At 47.7% G+C, this 21,848-nt stretch overlaps 1 protein-coding gene across 1 annotated transcript in view; it reads left to right on the forward strand.

Moving 5' to 3' along the window:
• eeig1a (estrogen-induced osteoclastogenesis regulator 1a) overlaps positions 1-21,848 on the forward strand; it is a 47,614-nt gene that overhangs the window by 17,088 nt on the left and 8,678 nt on the right. Inside the window, exons 3-4 of the mRNA XM_064354273.1 lie at positions 17,580-17,700; positions 18,075-18,104. Of these exons, the coding sequence (XP_064210343.1) occupies positions 17,580-17,700; positions 18,075-18,104 (151 nt within the window). The remainder of the gene's footprint in view (positions 1-17,579; positions 17,701-18,074; positions 18,105-21,848) is intronic.

Below are 21,848 nucleotides of genomic sequence, written 5' to 3' on the forward strand. Positions count from 1 at the left end.
GCATCATTATCAGTTGGTTAGACTTACCATGTTACTATGCTGACATTTTTCAAGTTTTTGCTAATAAAATGTCTATATGTTGGATCTTGACTTGTTCTGTGCTGTTTAAACCAGACAGGTGAATATGTGGAGAAAAATACTCTTTGGCTTTCATTTATCAGGATTCCATATTATTCGTAGTGGGTAGTAGTCCTCAATGTGCAATAGGCCATCCAAACTGTTATGGGAGACGGAGAAGATAGGCTTATCACAAGGTATGTCACACAGGCCTGGCATGTACACAGGAAGTGATGGCAACAGGAGTTTTGCAAGGAGTCGGTTTTTGCAACCATTTCTTTGTGTGCCAGCCGGTATGCCAAGATGCCAAGGAGTGTTGTTCCATTGCTGTGTGTACTAGAACATTCCATGTCAGCAGGGGCCATGGAGTGAGCAGGGGGTAATGCTTCCATAGAGCTCCGCAAATAGGATGTTATATTATTTATCTGCAACCTCTGCACTGCAGTGCTGTGGTTTTTATTGACTTTGTCTTTTTGGTGCGTAAACGCCCATGACACATGATAATCCTTCTGTGCATGAGAGGGAAGTGTGGGAGATGCAGGGATCACAAGTCTCGCCTTTCCTGTCTCTCGTAGTCTGTGCATTTCTCTCCATCACTGTGGACTGGATGATCTGGTTTGCTTTTGGCAGCTCCATAAACCCCCCCCCCATGCCACCGCGCCCCCTGCCCCAGCCACGTGGCGGGTCCTGCTGTGCGTGCCGCTCCCAGGCCTCAGCAGGATGGGACGGTACAGAAGTCCCTCGGAGGTTACTACTGTCCCATGTCCGGAATGTGCTGAGGATGTGAGAACCGGCCTTTCTCTGGCACAGAGCTGATGAGAGCAGCGAACAGTGCGTCACTGCGGGAGAACCAGAGGCACAGATAAGCCCCATGGGAACTCTGAACAGTCAGGGACGGTGTCCCTGCCCGGAGCCCAACTGTGCCGGGGGTGAGTGGCCCCATATTTTCTCAGGGACTGCCCATTTCCTTGGGTTTCAGTGAGCCCACTGGTCAATGGGATGGGTTTTTGATGTTGGAAGGGTCTGGCCTTGGAATGGATTCTGTGGCCTTTTGCCAGAGAGTGGGGTGTTGGTCACAGATGTCCCCAATCAAAGCTTTGCTTCTGCAAAGTTGGTCACAGTCGGAGAGGGACCATCTGGGCGTCTTATCCCCTACTTGGCTCTTTGTCCTCTTCTCTCTCCCTTTCCCCTTCTTGTACTACTAATCATTTTGAATTTCTCTGTTCTTGCCAGAATTACTACTTTTTCCATCACATCTCTTCACTTCTTTTTCCAATTTCCTGTTCTCGTGTCCCTGTAGCCCCTCGTGTCCTTGTTCAGTCAAGCGTCACGTTTGAAGCCACGTCAATCACAGATATGTCCAATGGGAAGAAGTGGATCCAGAGGTCGATCATTTATATGGCTCCTTTTGCAAAAAAAAAAAAAACTTCCGCAATGGATGCATTCATGTTTCCTTGCTCAAGTATACTTCAGTAGCCTTCTAGCTCCTTCAAGGAAAATTTAATGGGTTGGAATGTCCTTAAAGATGGCGGACCTCAATCGGTTTCCGGGTCTGCCATGGACAGAGGAGGCAAGGATGGATAAAATAAGCGATTGGAAAGAGCCCGTCATCCTTGCATCCTCACCTCCCTGCCCACAGGCCGAATTCACTGGTGCATTGCGCTCGTGGTAATGATACAATCAATCAGCTAATTTAGCACCGTGCTCTGGTTATTACATGTCTGTAGGTGAGATGGGATTTGGGATCAAGCATTGCTGAAGGTTTATGAGCCGACTCCCCAGCTGGAGGGAACAAAGAATGAATTGTTCATATTTTAGATTTCCCAGCCTGTGCTTGCATTGCTAATGTTGTGAACAGAAAAAGTGTTTACATTCCTGTGCCACTTCATTGCTCAATCTCAATCATTCATTTGTGTTTGTGCGGTTCTTTGGGTTCCTATACCTGTTTCCCCAGTGAACCTAGTGTCGGATTTAGTGGCTGGGTTTGAAGATGTTGCCAAGGTTTGAGGGGAGAAATAAAAAAAAGCAGGAACCTATGACTTTTGGAGTGGATCTACAGAAAAACATTGGAAATGCTCACAAGGCAATCAGCGTTTGTTTAACTCCTGTCTAACAACTCCTTGCAAGCCGTGACTCTTGAAAGCATTCCCACTTTGAAAGGACCATAACAAACAAATAGTGCTGTTCTCTCACTAATCATACAAAGCTTCAGACTGAATGTTTTGTTCATGGCAGTAAAGTATGCATGTGCTATCTGGGCAATAGATTCCAAAGCGGTGAAATGGCTTTCTTAGATGTTCAGGATAGTCGTGTCTCTTGAGAGCACCAGCTGCTCAATAATATTCAGAATGAAAAGAATCCCTACTGTAGAGACCCTCCCACGCAGTAAAGGCACACATGCACATTTTAATTCTTACACACTCGCGCACACACGCGTGCACACACACACACACACACACACACATACACAAAAACAGCCCCTGTCTTGAATTGTGAACACTGGATGACTGCTGCATTGTACTCTGACTCAACGAGAAACTTACATAACTGACCGGCTGCCCTCATGCGTGCTGCTGGTATCGATGGTGGAAGTCACTACCCATGCCCGATTATCTCTGTAACGTGATCCGATGGAACAAGGGCTCTGCAGACACAAACTAGGGGTCTGCCTCGGTCTCCAGGGGAACAAGGTTAAGCATTGCGCAACAGGCAACTCTGCCAGGCCTGACTTCCAAGAGTGAGGGAGACCTCCCTGCGACAGAGGTTCGAGCACAGGGGTTTGGGACAAATCAAGTGTACTGCTGTTGCAGTGTATGGTTCTTACACAGAAACAAATCCCAACAGTCGATTACATGTTGTTGTGCAAATGTTGCCTCAATGCTCTGCTAAGCCAAGGCCAAAACTTAAAAAGAGCTGCAACAAAAGAATATTATATAGGCTATATAAGCTAGTACATACTGGCATACTGTATATAGTTCTTTTAACTACATTTAGAGTTTTATTTTTTTTGTAGGTTTAATTGATCTTTTCAGCATTTGTGAAGAAAATCTGGACTAATTTACTTCTCTTAAAAATCCTTATTGAACTGCACAGGCCCCTGCCAGTGAAGTTTCATTACGAGAGAAGTAGGTTAGCAGAATAGGCCTTTGGTCTTGATATTTTTTTCTTGCTCTCTGCCTTTCTCTTTCTCTTTCTCTTTGCAATGCCAGTGAGCAATGGCACGGGGGAAACTGTGTTTATTTTTAGCCAGATATGTACAGGGCCATCTGAATGAAGAAACTGCGATTTGGAGGCCAATGGGACGTGGCATTAGAGTGTGGACAGATGGGCGGAGAGCAGTGGGATCAGTTGGGGAAGCTGAATGTAGGCCAGACTGGCAGAAGCTTATAAAGAAGGAAGCCTATAAAAGCAGTAGTAATGGTGCGGGCCTCCGTGACCCACTGAGCCCGTCTGAGCTCAGATCCTTCTCAGTGGATCGCCTGTCATCGCTCCACAGTCCTCCCTGCAGATGGCCTGTGCGTGTGTGTGTCTATCGGTCTGTGCACATCTCTGTGTCTGTGTGCATGTGTGTGTGTATGTGTGTACATGTGTGCGCATGTATGTTGAAATCTACAGTACAGTGAGGAAAAGTGGGAAGGTGCACTCAGGTTGTGTAATGGCTATTCAGGTGTCGTTTCATTTTCGTTTCCATCTCAAAGGGGCTGTAGTTGACGCATATGTATCTGATTTACTGGAGCTATTCACACTAGGGTGCCTCACCTGGACTGCCTCCCATCTGCCCCATAGACGCATACCTCTGTGCTGAGGGAATCTGGCACACGCATACGCATAAAGGAAACATTCAGCTTCCTCTGGGCTGAGAACATGGGGGGCCTAAGCTATGAAAAATACATCAGTGCTTCTGCAGAAAGTGAAAGCGCCCTTGCTCAGCACAGCCTGTCAGACGTTCCATATGCGAGTATATTTTATTCCTCTTTTTCTTCAAACATGGGACAGTTGAATTATTGATGGGATTCCTCCCTCGTTCCCACGATGTCATGTTGCTGGTTTCGCCATGGCGATTCTGAACCAGAACCTCGATCACACACCAACTGGCTCCCACTCGCTGTACGAGGACACGGACGTGTAACACGTACACTGAACATGCATGGCACGGCAGGACGGTTCTGTCTTAGCTGTCGGCTCTTGGGGAGGCGCGTTTGACGCACTGGGACGGGCGAGCGAGCGCGGCCACTCAGGCACACAGGAAGTGAGAACCGAGAGCGGGTCACGGCTGTGGCGCGCGTCTACGCTGCTGTCGCCTGACCGAAAGAGGGGTCACCTGACCGGGCGTTTACATTGTGACACCAGGGAACCCAGACCGGCTGCTCCACAGCCAGTTGTTTCCTGTCGCGTACAGTGGAGTTCACTGTAATGAACTGTGAAGGAAAGGCTTGTTGGTTCAGCCTCAGTGTGTGCGTGTGTGCTCTAACACCCATGCCTGTTTATTATTGTTGGTTTTTTTCCGTTGGAAAAATAAAGTCCGGTGATTGCCTTGGCCTGTTTGATGTGGCCGTGGGTCGTAAATGAATCTGTTTCCTGTGTGGGATCAGATTTGGCCGGCGTTGGGAGTGAACTTTGGCTAAGGCCGCTGGGGCTGAGTGAGAAGGTGGTCCCATGTGGCGGTCCGAGCATCGTATTCGGGATAGCGCAGTGTTGGGGGGGCGCCGGGAGGCTAGGGGGGAATTGGTGGGGGGGTCCCTTCACTTTTGATCTTTTCTTTCGAATCTCTTCCCCATCAAAGCAGGGGAAGTCAAAATGGGCATAAAGAAAGAAAAAAGACAAGGAATGGGGGGCTGAGGCATACCGGTTATTGTTATAATTATAGTAATTATTATTATTATCTGTACAGAACTGTTCTTGTTTGGGACAGAGATAGCCAAAATGCAGTTATATGAAAGTGTACTTTTCTTGGTAAGATGAAAGAGGAGATAAAATTGATGATTTTTCTTTTTAATTTACTGGGGAGGGTATGGTACACGGGGCGGGGGGGGTGATATGTTTTGCTATTTTTCATTTATTTTTCCTCTACACCAACAGGCCATTTTCATATGATGGTCAAAAATACAAGTTCTATTTAATTACGGCTGGTGGTGTTCGCCATACCGGCTATGCTGCATCCTATTGCCATTCTACAGCTTGGTGCAGTTTTTACCCTGCAAGTGCAGGGATCCATTTACTAGCGCTAGCTGATCAATGGACTGCCTGGAAAAAAATCTAGTGATGAAGCAAAAAATCAAAAAGAGAAATAAATTTTACAGACAAACTTTGGGTTTGGCAGACGTGTTTAGAAACAGTTGCTGCGTGCGGGACGTTCCACGGGAACCTATCCTCTGGAGTGGAGGTGACGGGATGAGATCAGCGTATCTAGTGCGACGTGTGGAAGGCCTGGGGGGGTGGGTGGAGAAGAGGCCAGCTCTGGAATACATTCCCATCATCCTCGGCGTGAGGCTGCTGCCTCCTGGACTCTCTCTGCTTATCTGAGCTGTCAGGGTTTGATGGGGGTCTGCTGTCGCTTGTGTGTTCTGGGTGTCAGTTTGAGGAGGTGGAAATGGAGGGAAGGGGGGGGGTCTGGGCCTGGGACAGGATGGGTGATAAGGATCCCAGCAGGCTGCATAGCTGACAGGTTGCATCATGTATGAGTGTCAGGGGAGGTCAAGGGGCTCCGCTCTCTTATATAACCTCGTTAGGGGTTCTGGATGCTGCGGGGCTCCGTAATGCTGCTCTGGGCCTGTTTATACAGGCAGAGTGCGTGTTATCTTGGGGCCTCGCTGTACTTGTGTGTGTGGTGGGGGGGGGTGGAGGGGAGGGCGCTATGGGGATTCTCAGGCTGACTGCTCTTCTGTCTCTCCTGCCTGTTCTATGACCTCACCCGCAAGACAAACAATAACACGGAGATGACCAGATATCCCATGGGTCAGCCTGGTCTTTAATGCCTTTTGTGTTTGTCCTCGTTCAGAGACTGGATACAGCCAGCAGAACAAGTGTGGAATCAGCTTATTACGTTGGGCCGTGTGTTTTTTTAAACTGTTGCGCTTATGCTGAGCTTGCTTGTCCTGCTTTGGAATTTTCTTTGCAGGGGATCCTGATTCCTCAGTTAAAATGTGTTGTCATAAGGCTTGAGTTCCCCGTGGTCCGGATATCTCTGTGTCTGTTTCATATTACTCACTTGTGCCCAGGAGCTCTGCAGAAATAACAGAGTATCTTTCCACAGAGCAGCCATAGCATGGCCAAAAGAAACTGTATGTCTGTGTTTATTCATGGGGCCCCTTATTGTGTGTCCTTTGTGTGTGTATGTATGTGAGTCTGTCTGTCTGTCTGTCTGTCTGTCTGTGTGTGTGTGTGTGTGTGTGTGAGGTCATTATGACTGCTGACAGGACATGCTGGCAGGAAGTTCACTCCAGACACTGCGACTTTAAAACAGGACAGACATGCAGAAACAAATACGGCTTCATAAATTAGTGTTCCTCTCTCTGTCCAACACAAATCATCGAATCCCCCTTTCCCAGTCTCCTCGCTGAAGCAGGGGCAGCTGTCTGGGGACAGCAGATTAGCATGGATGAAATATATGCAGCTCCCAGGTGCTTCTTTCCCTGCTGAGCTGACGAAGAGGTACACAGGTAGCGCAGATAGCCTGCAACACCTGATTGGCCAAGAGAGCTGCTGCTGGACGACGAGGCACGAATCTTTGGGGAGCCACAGTCCCCGCCTGGGCAGTATTAGCCTGTGGCTAATTACGCCGGCTGCAGTTTGTGCTAGCATGACCCCATGGTTTCTAGTGCTTTCCCGGCAGCGCCTTGTCTCCCCACACCTTCTCAGCTGGCCCTGCAGCCGTCTTGCTAGCGGCAGTGCGGGCGCCACGTGGTGCTTTTGGGCCGGAGCCGGACTCCTCCCCACACCCCCGAAGCCGTCAGCTGATCGTCCACAGCTGTGTACTCTGTCTCAGTCAGGCCCTTCCGTCCTGCCAGCCCCCCCTCGTCCAGCTGGAGCCCTGGCGCTGACAGTCCTCCTCAGGTTACACTGAGGAGGGAGGAAAGGATGAACTGTTTCCCCTGCTGCAGGGGAAACGCAGAAACGCACGGAAAGAAGAGACTGGCTTAGTTCACACTTCCCCCACGATGCAACAAAATCAATGACTAAGCTATTTAAAATGAAGTCCGGGTGTTTGGTACAGTTTGATTTCTTCTGGAGGTGATGTTGATCGGTCGTTAAGAAGTGCGATATAGATTTTTGGTGTCCATCTCTAATGGGTATAGACAGGAAGAGGGTAACACACAGACATACACGCACACACAGACACACACACTCTCTCTCACACACAGACACACAGACACACACACTCTCTCTCACACACAGACACACACATACATACACACACACACATTTACACACACACACACACACACTTACACACCTCCTAGCCTCTTTCTGTCTGTAATCCTGCACACTCGTGATTCAGGCGCTTTCTCAACTGGGAGCAGGACTAGCGTGATTGCAGAAGTGTGCAGTATAAATAATGGGCTCCCTGCCCCTTGTTTGAAATGACCCCCCCCCCCCCAGCTCAGGTGTTGTTCCTCCTTTTGGGTTTCCTTGTTCCTGATTTAAACCCACAGTTGTTGTTTTTGCTGCTCCGGCGATGTCCTGGGGAGGTAGGGGGTTGGGCGGACCAGATGCAGGTGAACCATGCTAAGCGAAACGCTATGCTAACGGAATGAACTTTGCGTGAGGAGCGCAGCCATGTCAGCGGGTTTGGGCTGGGCTGCTACCGCCTACTGCTTTTCTCTTGCTGTCTGTTCACATGGTGTCTGTCCCTGCCCTCCTTATTCAGACCTCTCCCTCTCGGTCCAGAACTCCCCTTCTGAGCGGCCACATCTGGTGGGTTCCCCCGGTGTGCGTCTGAAGGAGTCCGTATGTGTTTGAGTGCGTGTCAGTCAAGTGCTAACGTTATTATCAGGTGAAGTACGGTAAGGGGTTATTTCATTGAGAAAAAAATGTGTTTTTTTTTTTTGGAGGACCGGAGAAGGAAGGAGACTGAGACCTTTTGAAAACAGGAAGTTGCAGCTCTGCATCAACTGGCTGAAAAAAAGAGATGGGTGGAAATGAAGAACAGACACAAGGCCAGGACACAGCTGCTATGAAGCAGGAAGATTTTGCCGCAAAGCACAGTGCATGAGTGAGCTTCACTGATGAAGTCGCGCAGGGAAATGACCTGGAGATAATGGCTTTTTGATTCTATAAAGAGCATGCAGTTTATAGTGCGTGTGTGCGTGTGTGTGTGTGTGCATGTGTGTGTGTTGTTGGGGGTGCGTGCGTGTGCGCAAGTATGTGGCTGTGGAGAAATGATTCAGATAGGTGCAGTCATCCAGAGAGATCCTCATTATGTAGAACTCCCATTTGAGCACTTTGGTGTGTCAGTGTAAGGAAGTAAACTGGTCTACTGTGCTTAACCGGATTTACATAACATTCTGAATTAGACTCTGGGGCTACTGGGGTCTTAGAAGCACAGATATTGTTCAGTACTTCATTGTCTTCCCTAGCTTTGGTACAGTGTTATTTGTTCTTTAAACTCTGCCATGTGGAATGGGAAAAGGTGTGTTTATGTGTGTCTGCTTGTGTTACCAATTCATTACAGAGAATTAAAATGGCAGAGTGCTCATTAAGAGTCTGTGTATGTGTGCTTGTGTGGGTATGTGTGTGTGAAAGAGAAAGAGAGAGATGGGATCCAGTGATATTTGAATGCTGCAGTGTTCACAGACTCTCCTGGCAGGGTGTATGTGAAATGGGACGGGGGGGGGGTGTACCAGCGAGGCACATCTCCTCTCTGTGAAGGATCTGGGAACCCGGTCAACGCTGGGAGGGCTGTTGTGCCTTTTGTTGGGCCCAGACAAAGCTGGGACGAGGTGCTGTCACGACGAAGTCGGTTTTATTTTTTTCTCCTCGCCCCTGCCCCTGTGTGGCGGTGGCCAGGCTCACCTCTCTGTCCCAGACTCCCCAGGACACTGAATCATTTCTAATTAAGCTTCCAGCCCCTTTATCCCCTATCAGGTTCTCCCCGTTCCCTTTTTTGTGTGTATAGTAGCAGTGTTCTCCCCAAAATCTGTCCCAACAATCGGCCCATTCAGCGGTGTGCTATTGGGTTTCGTGCTCTATGACGGCCGTGGGAGAGTGACTGATGAATCTCTTTGAAACGAGCGCACGGTGAAAATGCCCAGGGTGGCTTCTCTCCATTTTTTTTTCTGTCTCAGGGGCAGTGGAACGATGCTCTAGATGCCAGAGCAGTCATCCAGCAATGCCCTGCATCGGTCAGAAGTGCTGTTGGTTTTCTTTTCAGTCTCGTTAAAATGTTTGATCTCTGTGGTTGGTTTACGATAGCTGCAAGAATGCAAATATGATTTTGCATTCATATGAATGTGACTCCACGGATGGATGGTAGGAATGAACATTTTTGAAGCTGGTTGATATTATAGAATGGAAAATGTCACGACAGAGCAGAGTGGTATAAGGAAAAGTTTGAGCCATTGTTGCGCAAAGCAGATTATGATGGGTATTTAATAGAGACAGAAAGGTAACTGAAACTGATCTAGGATAAATGGTTAATGGCCTTAGCTTTGACCTCTCTCCATTCCTTGTAGAGTGTGAAAGTAGAGTCTTATTGTAGTGTTCAGTCTTATAACAGATCCTGATACTCACTTGTTCACTGAGTCCATGGTTGTGCAACCAGTCAAGTTCACAAACACCCTGAGCATGTGAACATGAGCTAAAATGAGCTGGTTATGAAGTGGCTGCTCTTAGTAAGAACCTACTGCACACATACTTCATCAGAAACTGTCCAGGTGACCGTCAGGTGAACATATATCACTGTATACAAAACATCTGTACGATATATTCTGTCTAATTGTATTGCTATTTTCTTACTCTTTCTCGTTCTCTTTTTCTTGCTTTCTCACCCTTGTTCTTTTGTTGTTGTGGGTGCATGGGCGTTTGCCGTTGCCATGGCAGTTCGACAAAGCATTCCGGGCCCTGGAATGTGGGTGAGAAATGAGCTCTCTGATCAAGAGACTAGACCTGCCTCATCTTTGAGTGGAACTAGTGCGATAATGTGCGTGTGTTTCAGGGAAATCTGAAACTTTCTATTTCTGCTTTAAACTTTGATCTCAGTCATTGTCGTTTTCCAAGAAGGCCGAGTGTGTGCTTTTTGTTCCGTGCTCTGGACAAAAGCATTCCAGCGGATAACAGTGTAAAATGTCACTATATAATCATTAGCTGAATGCTTCATGTGTACGCTGGCAGAAATTTGTGCAGATGCACGCAAGTCGTGCTCAGCCGTGCCTTACACAGCAGGGAGGCTCAGTACAGTGACACATCATTTTTTATTCACCGCCTAGTCAAGGAGCTTGGGCTTTCGGCCCTTATTTCTCACATTCGTCTGCCTACCTGTTTGTTTCCTGTGAACACGTTGACTGGGGAAAAAAATGATGGACAGATCAACAGAAAGGGTGGTGAGATGAAAGGAAACATCAGATTTTGCATAGCTGTGATCAACAGCCATGACTAACAGAGGGGTACATATTATTAATATTGTATTAACTGTATTAAGGTGCTATCGGCAGATCTGTGTGTCCTTTTAGCATAATATAAATAGCCTCTTATTTACTCATTAAGGCTGAGTTCATATTGGACATGCTTTATCGGCTTGAGAACATGAGATGCACTACCTGTCTTAATTTTATTTTTAAAGCCTACTCTTTTTGGCTGTTGCCAGGCAACTGCTCTGTGCTCCTGTCAATCATTTGTGTATTTAATGTATTTAACGGCATTAACTGGCTAATTCACCTGAAAATAAGCTGCCATGTCCGTCCACATGGCACTAATTCATTGATTTGATTTGGACTGCTTATTTTTGTCATTGTAGACACGATTTGTGAAATTGGACACTTGTGAAATCTTACGTTTTATTTACAGCGGAAGCCAATGGCAAAATCAAGGCCTGCCTCTGTTTTCCTGCGATTGGGCAGCAGAGAAAAGAATGACTGTGACGCTGGGTGCTCTTTTCTCAGAACGCTCCAAATTAGGATCATTTTCAGCCCCATGCGCTCCTAAAAACAGCTCCCAGGGCGGATAAACACAAGGTGCCAGGTGCTCAAAAGCAGCGTAGAAAACGCATCAAACTAATTGAAAATTATTTTTTAAAAAGGCCCCTAGCTGTCAAAGTGCCTCCGGTGTGAATGCAGCCTAATGCAGCTGACTGTGTGTCCCCTTCTGCTTGATCATCCTCCCGTGAGTTTTATCCTGAAGCTCCGGACTTTGACTCCGCCCTGGTGTGCTCCCTGCCCGTCTATTTGCCCACTGCGGCTCTTTGGCGGAACGGCCCTCTTGCCATTCCGTGCGGTTCCCTCTGTGACACGGCCTCCTGTCCCACCCGTGTCATTACCGGCCCCCGTCGGCCTGTAATCGGGCGGGGGCGGAGCCTGCGCGTGCGACGCCGTGGAAGGTGGGTGGAGCCAGGCCGCAGATAAAAGAAGCCCAAAGAGCAGACGAGGACCACCGTCTGCTCCCGTCAGTTTTATTTTCGCATCTCTTTCGTTTCTTATTTTTTATTTTTTTTGGAGGAGTGCGGTTTGCACCCTGTGCTTTTCTGCCCCCGTAATGGTGGCTGTGTCCGTGGTTACAGGCGATGTCCCAGCACCCTCTAATTTGCCCAGTTTCTTTCTCTCACTGCCTGTGCAGTGAAGGCTGTAAATAGCAGCCGGAGAGGCCACGTCTAGAGCGTCTAGATTCCCCACAGAAAAATAAGTGCAAAACTGGGGACCGATTCGTCTTTTCACAGCGGTATGAAGACAGCTGCCGGAGGGAGAGGGAGAGGGAGGGGGAGAAAGGGGTTGAGAGTGGGGCCGCGCCCTCTCACCTGCGTCTGATTCGTACACCCCCGTAGTTCTTTTCTGTCGTGGGATTAGCGCGCTGGTGTGCGTGTCCAGACAGAGTGCCCACCGCTCCTCTGCTCCCAGACGACCGGATCTACCGGCGTTTCTGCACTAGCAGGAAGTGGGAGGAGACGCTGTGTTTTATTGCCTGGCTGTCAGAACATGAAAGGCAGCAGACGGCTGCTAGCCCAGCCAGCTCTCCTCTGCCCACGTGTCCCTCCTTTATCCATGTCACTGCACGCCACACCGAAAGTGCACGTTTGTTAGAAATTCTTCAGAATGGAAAAACAGTTTTAAAATATTGTATTTCTGTTTTCCTGTGAGGTTGAGTGAGGTGAGGTTGAGTGAGGGCTTTTCTATAAACATGTACGACGATGGCTTTGTGCCTCGTGAAAAGTACCTGCTTACACTGTGTGATTATGTTAAGCCTGGCCTCCCGTCGGCCAGAATGCCAACCTTGCGTGCCGCTCTCTGAGTGTGTGTGTACAGTAAGTGGCAGGAAGGAGCTCGCTGGCATTAGATATCTGGATATCTCGCACACTGTCCCATACAGCCAGAGTTTCTGAGGACTGAGGTAAGAAGATGGGGTCCAGGACCCGGCCCAGGTGAATAGCAGCCCCCCCTGGCTGTCTCCCTGCAGTCCACCAGGTGTGGCGTTGGTGTGGCGTGGCTCGGCCACACGTGGGCCGGCTGGAACGTGCGGCTCGGAGGATAATCCCATGGTGCTCTTGGCGCGCTGGGATATCGGGGGAGCAGATGCCCTGGAAAACCGCCCTGAGCGGGACGAGCCGTGCCAGGGGGATTAACCCCCCTCTCCAGCCTCAAATGTGAAGAGAGCAACGGGGGAGGTGGGGTGGGGGGGTGGGGGTGGACTTATAAATCCCTCTGCTGGATCTGTGGGGCTACTGCAGAGCTAATGTCAGGGGGCCAGACAGCCCTGGGGGTAAGAGAAGGGTGGTAACACAAACAGAACTGGTGTGTGGGAGTTCGCTCTGCAGAGAATAGGCCTGTAGATCTCAAAGCCACTTCTTTCTCTAAAAAAAACCCTGCTTGTTTGTTTTAGTTTGGCCTCCGTCCGCTTCCTTATGAATATTCAGCGCCGTCAGTCAGTTTAGAAAGCAGCCTGGGTATTCTGCTGCAGCTCTGGCTTTCAGTAGGTGTCCAGTGCTGTTTCTCTTCTCTCCTCGCCGGTCCTTTTGAACACACAGCAAGCACAGTGCCCCCGAGGAACCTTGATTTCCCCATAATCTCCCGTTCTGTCCGTTACCACGGAGACCAATATGCAAGGCTCTCCCCGCAGGTGGCCTTCAGCAGGGTACAGAAAGTGCTAAAACTGCAACGTGACCCAGCCGGTGTCTTCCCATCGCTTTATCTGTGCGGTCACGTGGGCCGATGATCACAGCGTCCGTGGAGCTCTCCCGTTTCACCTCGCTGTGCTCAGACAGGCTAGCCATAGCTAGGATTTGTTTCATTCCGTTCTGCCTTTCAGAAATGTCAGTGCCTGAAGGACACTGCAGGAAGGACTCATACTAGAAACAATCTGCGAGAGCTGACGGATGCTTTCAACACTAGACTATCAGGAGGCTCTAATACGGAGAATTGTTTCATTAGCCAAATAGTGGCGGCCGCACAGGGCCATCTGAGGAGCGTTAGGAGACGTTCACATCAGCATGTCAAATGCTGACAAATGGGTGTAAGCAAGCTGGGGAACGGCTCTGGAGTGCTTTAGCTAAACATTGCTGCGTGATGACCATAATAGTGGAGGATTTTTCTTCTTTTTGCAAACTGGTGAATCTTTGTCCCATAATGACAAAAACCAGTTTTTTTCACCTCGATTTCAGTAAATGGAGAAAGGTGGGCTGTGTGCATGCTTGCCTGACGTGCCTTCCAAACCAGTGTGGGGTTTAAACAAACATGAAAAATGGTTGCAGTCGGAGTGGTGCAGGGGCTGTCACTGCTATTGCTGTATTTGCCTTTTCCGTGCTTTCCTCCCTTTTTCTCCCAATTTGGAACGGCCAAGTCATATTCCCCAGATGCAGTCATTGCTGCAGTCTGCACTATCAGTTCATGAGAGCGCCATCCTTCGAAAACACGCGCAGTCTGCAGGTTGAGCTTCCTTTCACACAGCAGTCTATATGTTGAGAGGCCTGCTGTGTGTCCCACAGACACCAGTGGGAGGAAGACACTCAGTGCCCAGCTTGTGTAAGTAGACCGATTGCTGGCGAGTGGCGAGACATGACCCACCGAATGCCTCCACGAGAGGCGGGCTGCTATAGGCAAAAGCCCCTAGTGCAGAACACGCGGAATTCTGCGAGGGAGAGAATTTGATTGGCTTGTGGGTGATAATCCTGTCCGAGCGCAGGCCAGCATAACGCGAACCCAGCTGGCAGACCGGCCTTTGAGAGCCGCTGGCCTCCAGGAAATGTAGCAACCCCGGCTGCACAGAGCGAGATTGTGAGCCTCCTGTAGATTAGCAGTCTCCGTTTTATCGGCGCGTGGACTCGTGTTACGGCTCCCAAACTGAAGCAGGTGCCGGGAGGATCTGAGTTTCCCAGCAGTCTCAAGGCCTTACATGAATATGATTGGAAAAGAGAGGCCTCAGGCTACAATGCAGTAATTTTCCGCTGGTTGCTTCTTGACAGTGTTTACCAATGCTCTCCTGTGTGCATGGCTGGGCTGGAATAGAAATGGACTTTTAAAAAGCTGCTTTAAAAAACCGTAGATAGCACTGAGTCTTTCCTCGGCCCTGAGGCGTTTGTTACATAAAGCGCCTATTCAGTGCCCTGCGCTGATTTGGAGTTCTACTTTTCTCCTTAATTAAAGTCTCTTTCTCCATGGCAACCCAGGGCCGCTTTTAGCGAGAATAGGAATGAGACGGATCCTTGTAATTTTGTTACGAGGTAGAGTGCCACCCATATTGGGTGCGACTTTGCCCCAACTGATGGTGCCGTTCTTTGAGAAGGCGTATTGTACAGCGGATTAGTGCCTAGTCTAATGCCTGTTGCCCTAGTGGTATTGGGGATTGGCTCCTGTAATAAGGAGGTCCCTGAAACAATGCCTCTTAGTGGCGGCCGCCCACGTGATGGTGTCCCTGTGCCAGCTGGCCTGGCACATCGTTGCCCTTTGTCTGTCTGACAGTGCAAATGCCATGGCCAGCTGCCACTCTGCCCGCCCGTCAGGGGCCGTAAAATTACACCCCCTCGTACGTGGGCTGGGGCAGATTGTAGATTCGGAACGACCGACCTGCGGCCCGAGATTTTTACAGCGTCCGGTGCTTGTGGGTGAGTCACTTTACCCTTCGTCTTCTGAAGTGTCACCTGCTTTGAGTTTGTGGTTTGATGATGGGGTGCTTACTGTGAGTGCGTATTAATCCAGTGCTGGTTTGTTTTGTCTGAGTCTGAGCCCCACATGGTGCCATCTCACTGCAGCACTCTTCAGTCCTGGGCATTCTACTTCCTGTTGCACCACTGTTGTGTGTGTGTTTGTGTGTTTGTGTGTGTGTGTGTGTGTGCGTGTGTAGTTTTATATGCATTCATGACTGTAATTGTGTGTCTGTGTGTTTGTGATTCACGCACCGTTTTCCATCTCCGCTCTTCCTCTGTGAAATAAATCACGTATAGCTGTACCCAATAAATCACAGGTCTATTATATTAACTAAAGAATATTAACTTTACATCATTCGGAAAGTGCCTTGCAGAGCAGATGATGAAAAGTGGTTTTGTTCTAATCAATACAAATATAATTATTACTGGGAGCAATTTACTGTCTTCTGCTGCAGATATATTATTTTGAGCTTGAGGTAAAGGACCCTTCTGTCATTTTTATTTTTATTGTCCTGGAGGTGTTTGTTTCCTCGTGGGGAAACTGAACAGGCCAATAACCGTGATGAGGCATATTTTGCAAAAGGAAGAAAAATAAGGAAACAGTGTTATGTGGAAAAATAATGTTCTTTGGAAAAGGGAGTGTGTAAGAATGATGTGGAGCAACATTCATTGGAGCTGCCAAAAAGGACTAAATTACAGAATTTACACTGGTTTGCAGTCAGAAAACTCCCTCAGCAGTTAGAGATGTATTTCCTGCAAGAATACCTACTGCAATACCCTTTTTTTGCACTGGGGATGAATTAAATAGTTTTTTCTGTATCTGGTATAGAAAATTATGGCACTAAAGAAAGATGGGGGTCAAAGTCAGTCATATTTCAAAGATTTTATTAATTTGTGAGTTTCAAATCCGTGCAAAAAGGTCTTGCCGATCCCCTCTCTTACAAGTGCTTAATTCCACTTTAATATATTTACGACTTGGCATAGCCTGTGTATTTACAAAGTAATGTTTGAAGTCCACATGCTGTTGTTGTTCACCGTCTCCCTGGTGACGGGTTTGCTTTCTCCGACACAGGAGAAATTCTGGAGAAAGCTGGCAAGAATGGATTGTCTGTTGGCCTTCGTGAGCGAAAGAAAACTTCAGCATTTTCTCTTCTGTCTCCTTGGGGTGCTTGTCAATACCTCTTTTAAAGAGAGATACTGGGCCAGAGGCAGTAGTGGTGATAATGGCCACACAATTTTCTGTAGCTTGGCTGTGGTGTACTCTCTACATTGCCTTTAATATCAGTAGTGCTAACCATAGCCACACTGCGTTTCTGCTGAATTTTGTATGTGCCCTTGTTCTCCATTCTGTGGCAGGTTTGTTTGGGTTGTGTTTTCTCTGAGGCTGGCTGTAATAATGGCTGTGAGAAGGCCTCTTGCTTGAGGCTACCTTGAAAACAAGGTCCTGTATTCAATCAACATTTGTCCTTTACTTCGTCTCACAATTAAAGACAAAAATTATTCTTCTGAAGCTGTTTTTCAAGTTGGCTTTAGTAATTACTGAACTTGTAAAACTGTTTGTGAAGAAACACTGCATTTAAACGTCAGTTAAGTACAAATATTGATTAAATCCAGGCTAAGCTGCGTCCTTGGAAAATAAAGGATACACTGGACTTGTGAATGATGTGGAATCCTGAGAATTTGAAATGAATGTTAGCGATACGGAACATTCCATGTTTTGGTGGGCATTTGTTGGCTATGTTCAAAGAATGCAGTAATGCATGTGATCCTGTTGCTGCTGCTTGGTAGAAAACACAAGTATTACAGCCGACTCACATGTTTGATAGAAAGCTAGCTGTCTCGTGTTGAGGCAGAGAAGTATGTTAGGGTTGAAATGTATAATTTTTTTCACCTTTCTGTATTTACGGTAATTTGAATCACTTAAGTAATTAGCTAGCTTGGTGTGTGCACAGGATATGTATCAGAAAAATCAGGAACCAGGAAAGGTTTTGTAGCCCTGGCCACAGTACAATTTGCACAGGTTACATTTTTACATGCAGTCTATTTATACAGCTGGATATTTTACAGAGCCAGTTCAGGTTAAGTACCCTGCCCAAGGGTGTGACGGAAACACCCCAGTTGGGAATTGAACCTACAAACTCGAACCCTGGTTTTGTGGCCATCATGTAACACTGTCTCCCGTTTTAATTGTTCTACCCGGCCTCCTTCTGACCTGTCCCCCCCACTTCCTGTTCCACAGAGAGGAGGTTCAGGAGAACTGCGTTCGCTGGAAGAAGAAGTTCTCTTTCGTGTGCAAGATGAGCGCTAACCCTGCGACTGGCGTGCTGGATCCCTGCATCTGCCGGGTCTCTGTGCGCAAGGTGAGCTGTTTGTCTCTGAAATAAACGGGGCCAGGGCACAGAATACACAGGCGTTTATAAACACATACGCCTCATGTGGTGCACAGGGTGCAGCTGTGTTTAATCCAGACGGCCTTGTAGGCCTTCACTTGCCGTTATATTGTGTGCTGTGAATGTCAGACACTACCGCTCCCTTTATGTATCCTGGGTTATTTATTTCCCCTGCAATGCGGGTGTGTGTGTGTGTGTGTGAGCTCTGCATTTGCAGCTGCTATTGCCCCAGATACACTGTAGCACCCCAGCAGCCCAAGCTGCAGAGCCCCTGCAGACACACACATTTCACTGCCTGTAAGGGCACCTTGGTTTCATCTTCCTCTTCCTGTTTTTCCTTGCAGGAACTGAAAGGAGGGAAGACCTTTTCAAAGGTAAGAATTGAACCCTGGCCCACAAAGCTTCCACCACTACTACCCCCCCCCCCCCCCCACAAGCACACCCTCACACGAAGAGTATTAGCATACAACAATAGCACCGGCAGTCTTTCTCCACTCTGTCTTTCCCACACTGTGAGTGTGTATTTCCTTCGGTGTTAAAAATACACCTCCTGGAACCTCCTGAGGCCATTTCCCTAAATAAAGACATTTATAAACAGCAGGCTCAGAAAGGTGGAGAAAAGGAAATGTTTCCATCTTCACCTCCCTTTCTTAGGTTCACACGCACATATAAACAGTGGTACACTACATGTACACAAGCGCGCACACACACACACACATAGGCACAATGATCAACCAGTGTATCTACAGTACAGGGCTTGTAGCAGTCTGCCTCACAGCAAAATTATAAAGTTGCAATGGTTTGTTTGTTGGTTTGTGAAAAGTTTACTGAAAGTTTATGTCATTGTGACTTTCCTCAGCATTAGAAAACCCTTCTGAAAAACAGACACCTTACTGCTCTCCCCTGGTGTACCCTTTTGCCGATTCCTCACACTCTTAGTTGCTTGTATTGATCCTGGTGTGGTTGCTATGGGAGACCTTGGTAGTCCTGGTTCAGGTTCATTTGCCTGCCAGTGATTGATGAATTTTGCCAATGGATTTTTCTCCTCGTAGGCCTGTCACTCCAAGCAATTCAGCTGGATGTTTAATTAGGTCTCTCTGAAACCTTTACTTACGCCGTTGCTTTGTGTGTCTCCGGAACCTTGTCTTCTAAAAAGGCTTTTTAGCAGAAGTGCTGCCTTTCACCCTGACAGTTCAATGAATAGAATCAGGTCAACAGGGAAATGTTAGTCTCTCCCTGTTTTGTTTTTCCTTTGGTTAGATAAAATGCCCACTGAGACGAGACACTCGCCAGACATTGACGTTTTAAAAAAGGCGATCTCACATTAATTAAGTTGTTGATCCAAACCAGAACAGACGGGGACAAATCCAGGTGTGAGACTCCTCCCGTCCCTTTTGAGCTGCTATGTTTCTAGGCCAAAAACAGTTTTTTATGATGGGGGTGGAGGGGCAAAATTACTACATTCTCCACTCCTTTCACTCATTGCACAGATGTTCTTTGCCCCCTGATCACATCCCTCCCCCTCATGGCCCTTTCCCTCAACCCCAGATGTTAAGGCAGTACCACAGCAGCTGGAAGTTAGGCCTGTTACATGCTGTGTTGTGTCCCTCCAGTTGTGTCTTCAAAGACTTTCTGACGTTTTGGATGGTGAGACCCAGGATGGGATTTGTAGTCTTCTACAGCCCCTGGGTGTGATGGAAGCCTGTGCGTTGGGGAAGGAGGGTGTAATCCCCCCAACCCCCACCCCCTCAATCTCATCACGTTGAGGGTGCTGACGGGGCAGCCTGGGTGGGCCCCTCTGTGTGCTGTTTGGCTGTGTGATCAATAGGGGCTCTCATTCTTTGAAGTGAACACATGGAATAGTCGGCGGCCTAAGTGAATTGATGGTGGTAATAAAGCAGGAAGGTCACATCGCGTGTGACCGTGATGAAGCTGGCAGGTTAATAGAAGACAAACACTTAACACCGATGAGGTTTGCTAGGACTGGCGCTGATATCTGCATATTCCATTAGAGAGAAATGTTTCTGGTGATAAAAATTATAATCACCCTCAGTGTTTCAGTGGCCACCCTTTCATCTTACTCTTGCTGCTTTGTAGCCCTGCCAATAGTGGTGTATAACTGCATAATTGAGGCCAAAGTGATGTTAGAAACTGATTTGATGGAATGATGTTTTCCATTGCCAGGATCACCAGATCTCCCACAATTCTTTTTTTTCCTATCCGGTATGGTGGGTTGTTTTCCTGTGGCTTTGGTTGAGATTGCTTGTTTTTCAAATACTCTACTGGGAACACCATTTGTGTGAGGGAAGTGGAAAGTATTTCAGGTAAATATTTACCGGCCATGGATTGCACGTACAGTATGACCGTAAAACTTACTCACAGCAGCAAAATAGGTTCTCGTCATTTGTGAGGAGTTTGCAGTCCAGGGTCCACATTTGGCAGCCTGTCATGTGATGCCGGAGATGGAACATCCCGGCCACCAACCTGCCTGAGATCCAACAGGAAACTCTTGGAGCCATGGGTCACTACTCTAAGAATCAAAAAGGATGTTATCTTTTTCTGTTCCAGAGCTCTTCTCTGGCGACTCCCCCTCCCATTTCCTTTTTTAAAAAATCTGGCAGTATTTTCTCTCCTTGTCTGGGAGGAAGGCCGCGGATGTGTGCATTCCGTTGAGTCAGCTGGGAATGCCTGGAGGCGGTAATGAGGTCACCTGACCTGGTGGTTCACATAGGTCTGCTCAGATCCCTGGTCCCTGGAGCATAGCAAGGCCCTTCATTAGCGGAGAACACATTTATAGCACCCTTCTACACACCTTGCACTTACAAAAGAGCCAACACTTTTACTTAAGCAACATGTTTCTCCTGATGCCCTCTCAGTAAACTAAATTTCAGGGCTGTGTCAACTGACGTCTGTGTCAGGTCTCCCATTTCGGCTTGTAGAGTGACGTGTGATTTTAAGGCACATACTGATCAGAGCAGAGAACATTGCCAGTATGGTCTGAAGGTTCGCGGGGAAGCAGGGAGTTGCTTGGCAGTCTCAGGTGTTGACATGTACGTCAAGACGTTGCTCCATTTGATTAGTGTTGACAATTGCCAGGGTTTGTTTGCACTACAGTGAGAGCAACTACAAAGCCGCTGTTTTTACAGGTGGTTTGGTGTGCTAAAAGCCTGGAATGACTTTGTGTGGACAAGTTCCTTGTCTGAGGTGCTGCAGTTCTAGCCCAGTCACATTACCCTGTTGATCTATGCGGTCTAGTTTTTAGATCAGGAGTGTCTTAATAGCGTGGGAAAGCAGAGGTTTGAGGAACACCTGGGAATTGTGAGAGAAATGTTTTGGGCATTGTGGGAACAGGATCCAAAAACAAGCCGTCCCAACGCAGACATCCATCTGGTCCTTTGACCATACGGTCTTGGTAGGTAACCAGTCGGTCCAAGGTTCACTGTGCTAAAGCTGCTTTCATCCACAAAGCTCATTAACCCACCTCGGGTCATTCCCCCCTGCTTGTGTTTTTTAAAAGAGTAGTCTGTCTCGTGTGTGCTGGAGACACATGACAATGCCTGCCATTCTAACAATATAACCTCAAGGGGCACTTATTCGCCATAGAAAAAAAAAGAAAAAGTTTTTTAAAAAGTTAAAAACTTGATCAGCTTGTGTTTTATGGACATTAAAGCACTTTACAGTGATCTTGAGACCAGTGGTGTTTAACTGAGCCACTATCTTCCATGAAGTCCCTCCCAAGTCCTACCTGTTGATTCTGCCCCTGCTTTGTCTCTAAGATTGGTGAGCATACTTTGGGAAACTTCAACACAACAGTGGAAGAATAAAATCTTCCGTTTGTAAAAGATGAGGATTGTGATGAACTGCTATGCACTAGACCAGCATTCTGGACATTGGAAGCCAGCGTATCTGTGCGTACCCTTTACTTAGCCACTTCAACAGAGTTGAAAAAGGCATGGTAATTAAATGGGGCTCATGCTGCTCACCTTGTAAAAACAAGTTCTGCCGTATGAAAACAGAACCGTGATTGTTTTATGTTTAGATTGCTAATTTTTTTAAGCACACATTTTTTAAATGTAGGCACATGGCTCTGGCCAGCTAGCCTATGTTGATGCCGAGAT

The sequence above is a fragment of the Anguilla rostrata genome, chromosome 10 (genome assembly GCF_018555375.3).
Source record: "Anguilla rostrata isolate EN2019 chromosome 10, ASM1855537v3, whole genome shotgun sequence".
Classification (NCBI taxonomy): Eukaryota; Metazoa; Chordata; class Actinopteri; order Anguilliformes; family Anguillidae; genus Anguilla; species Anguilla rostrata.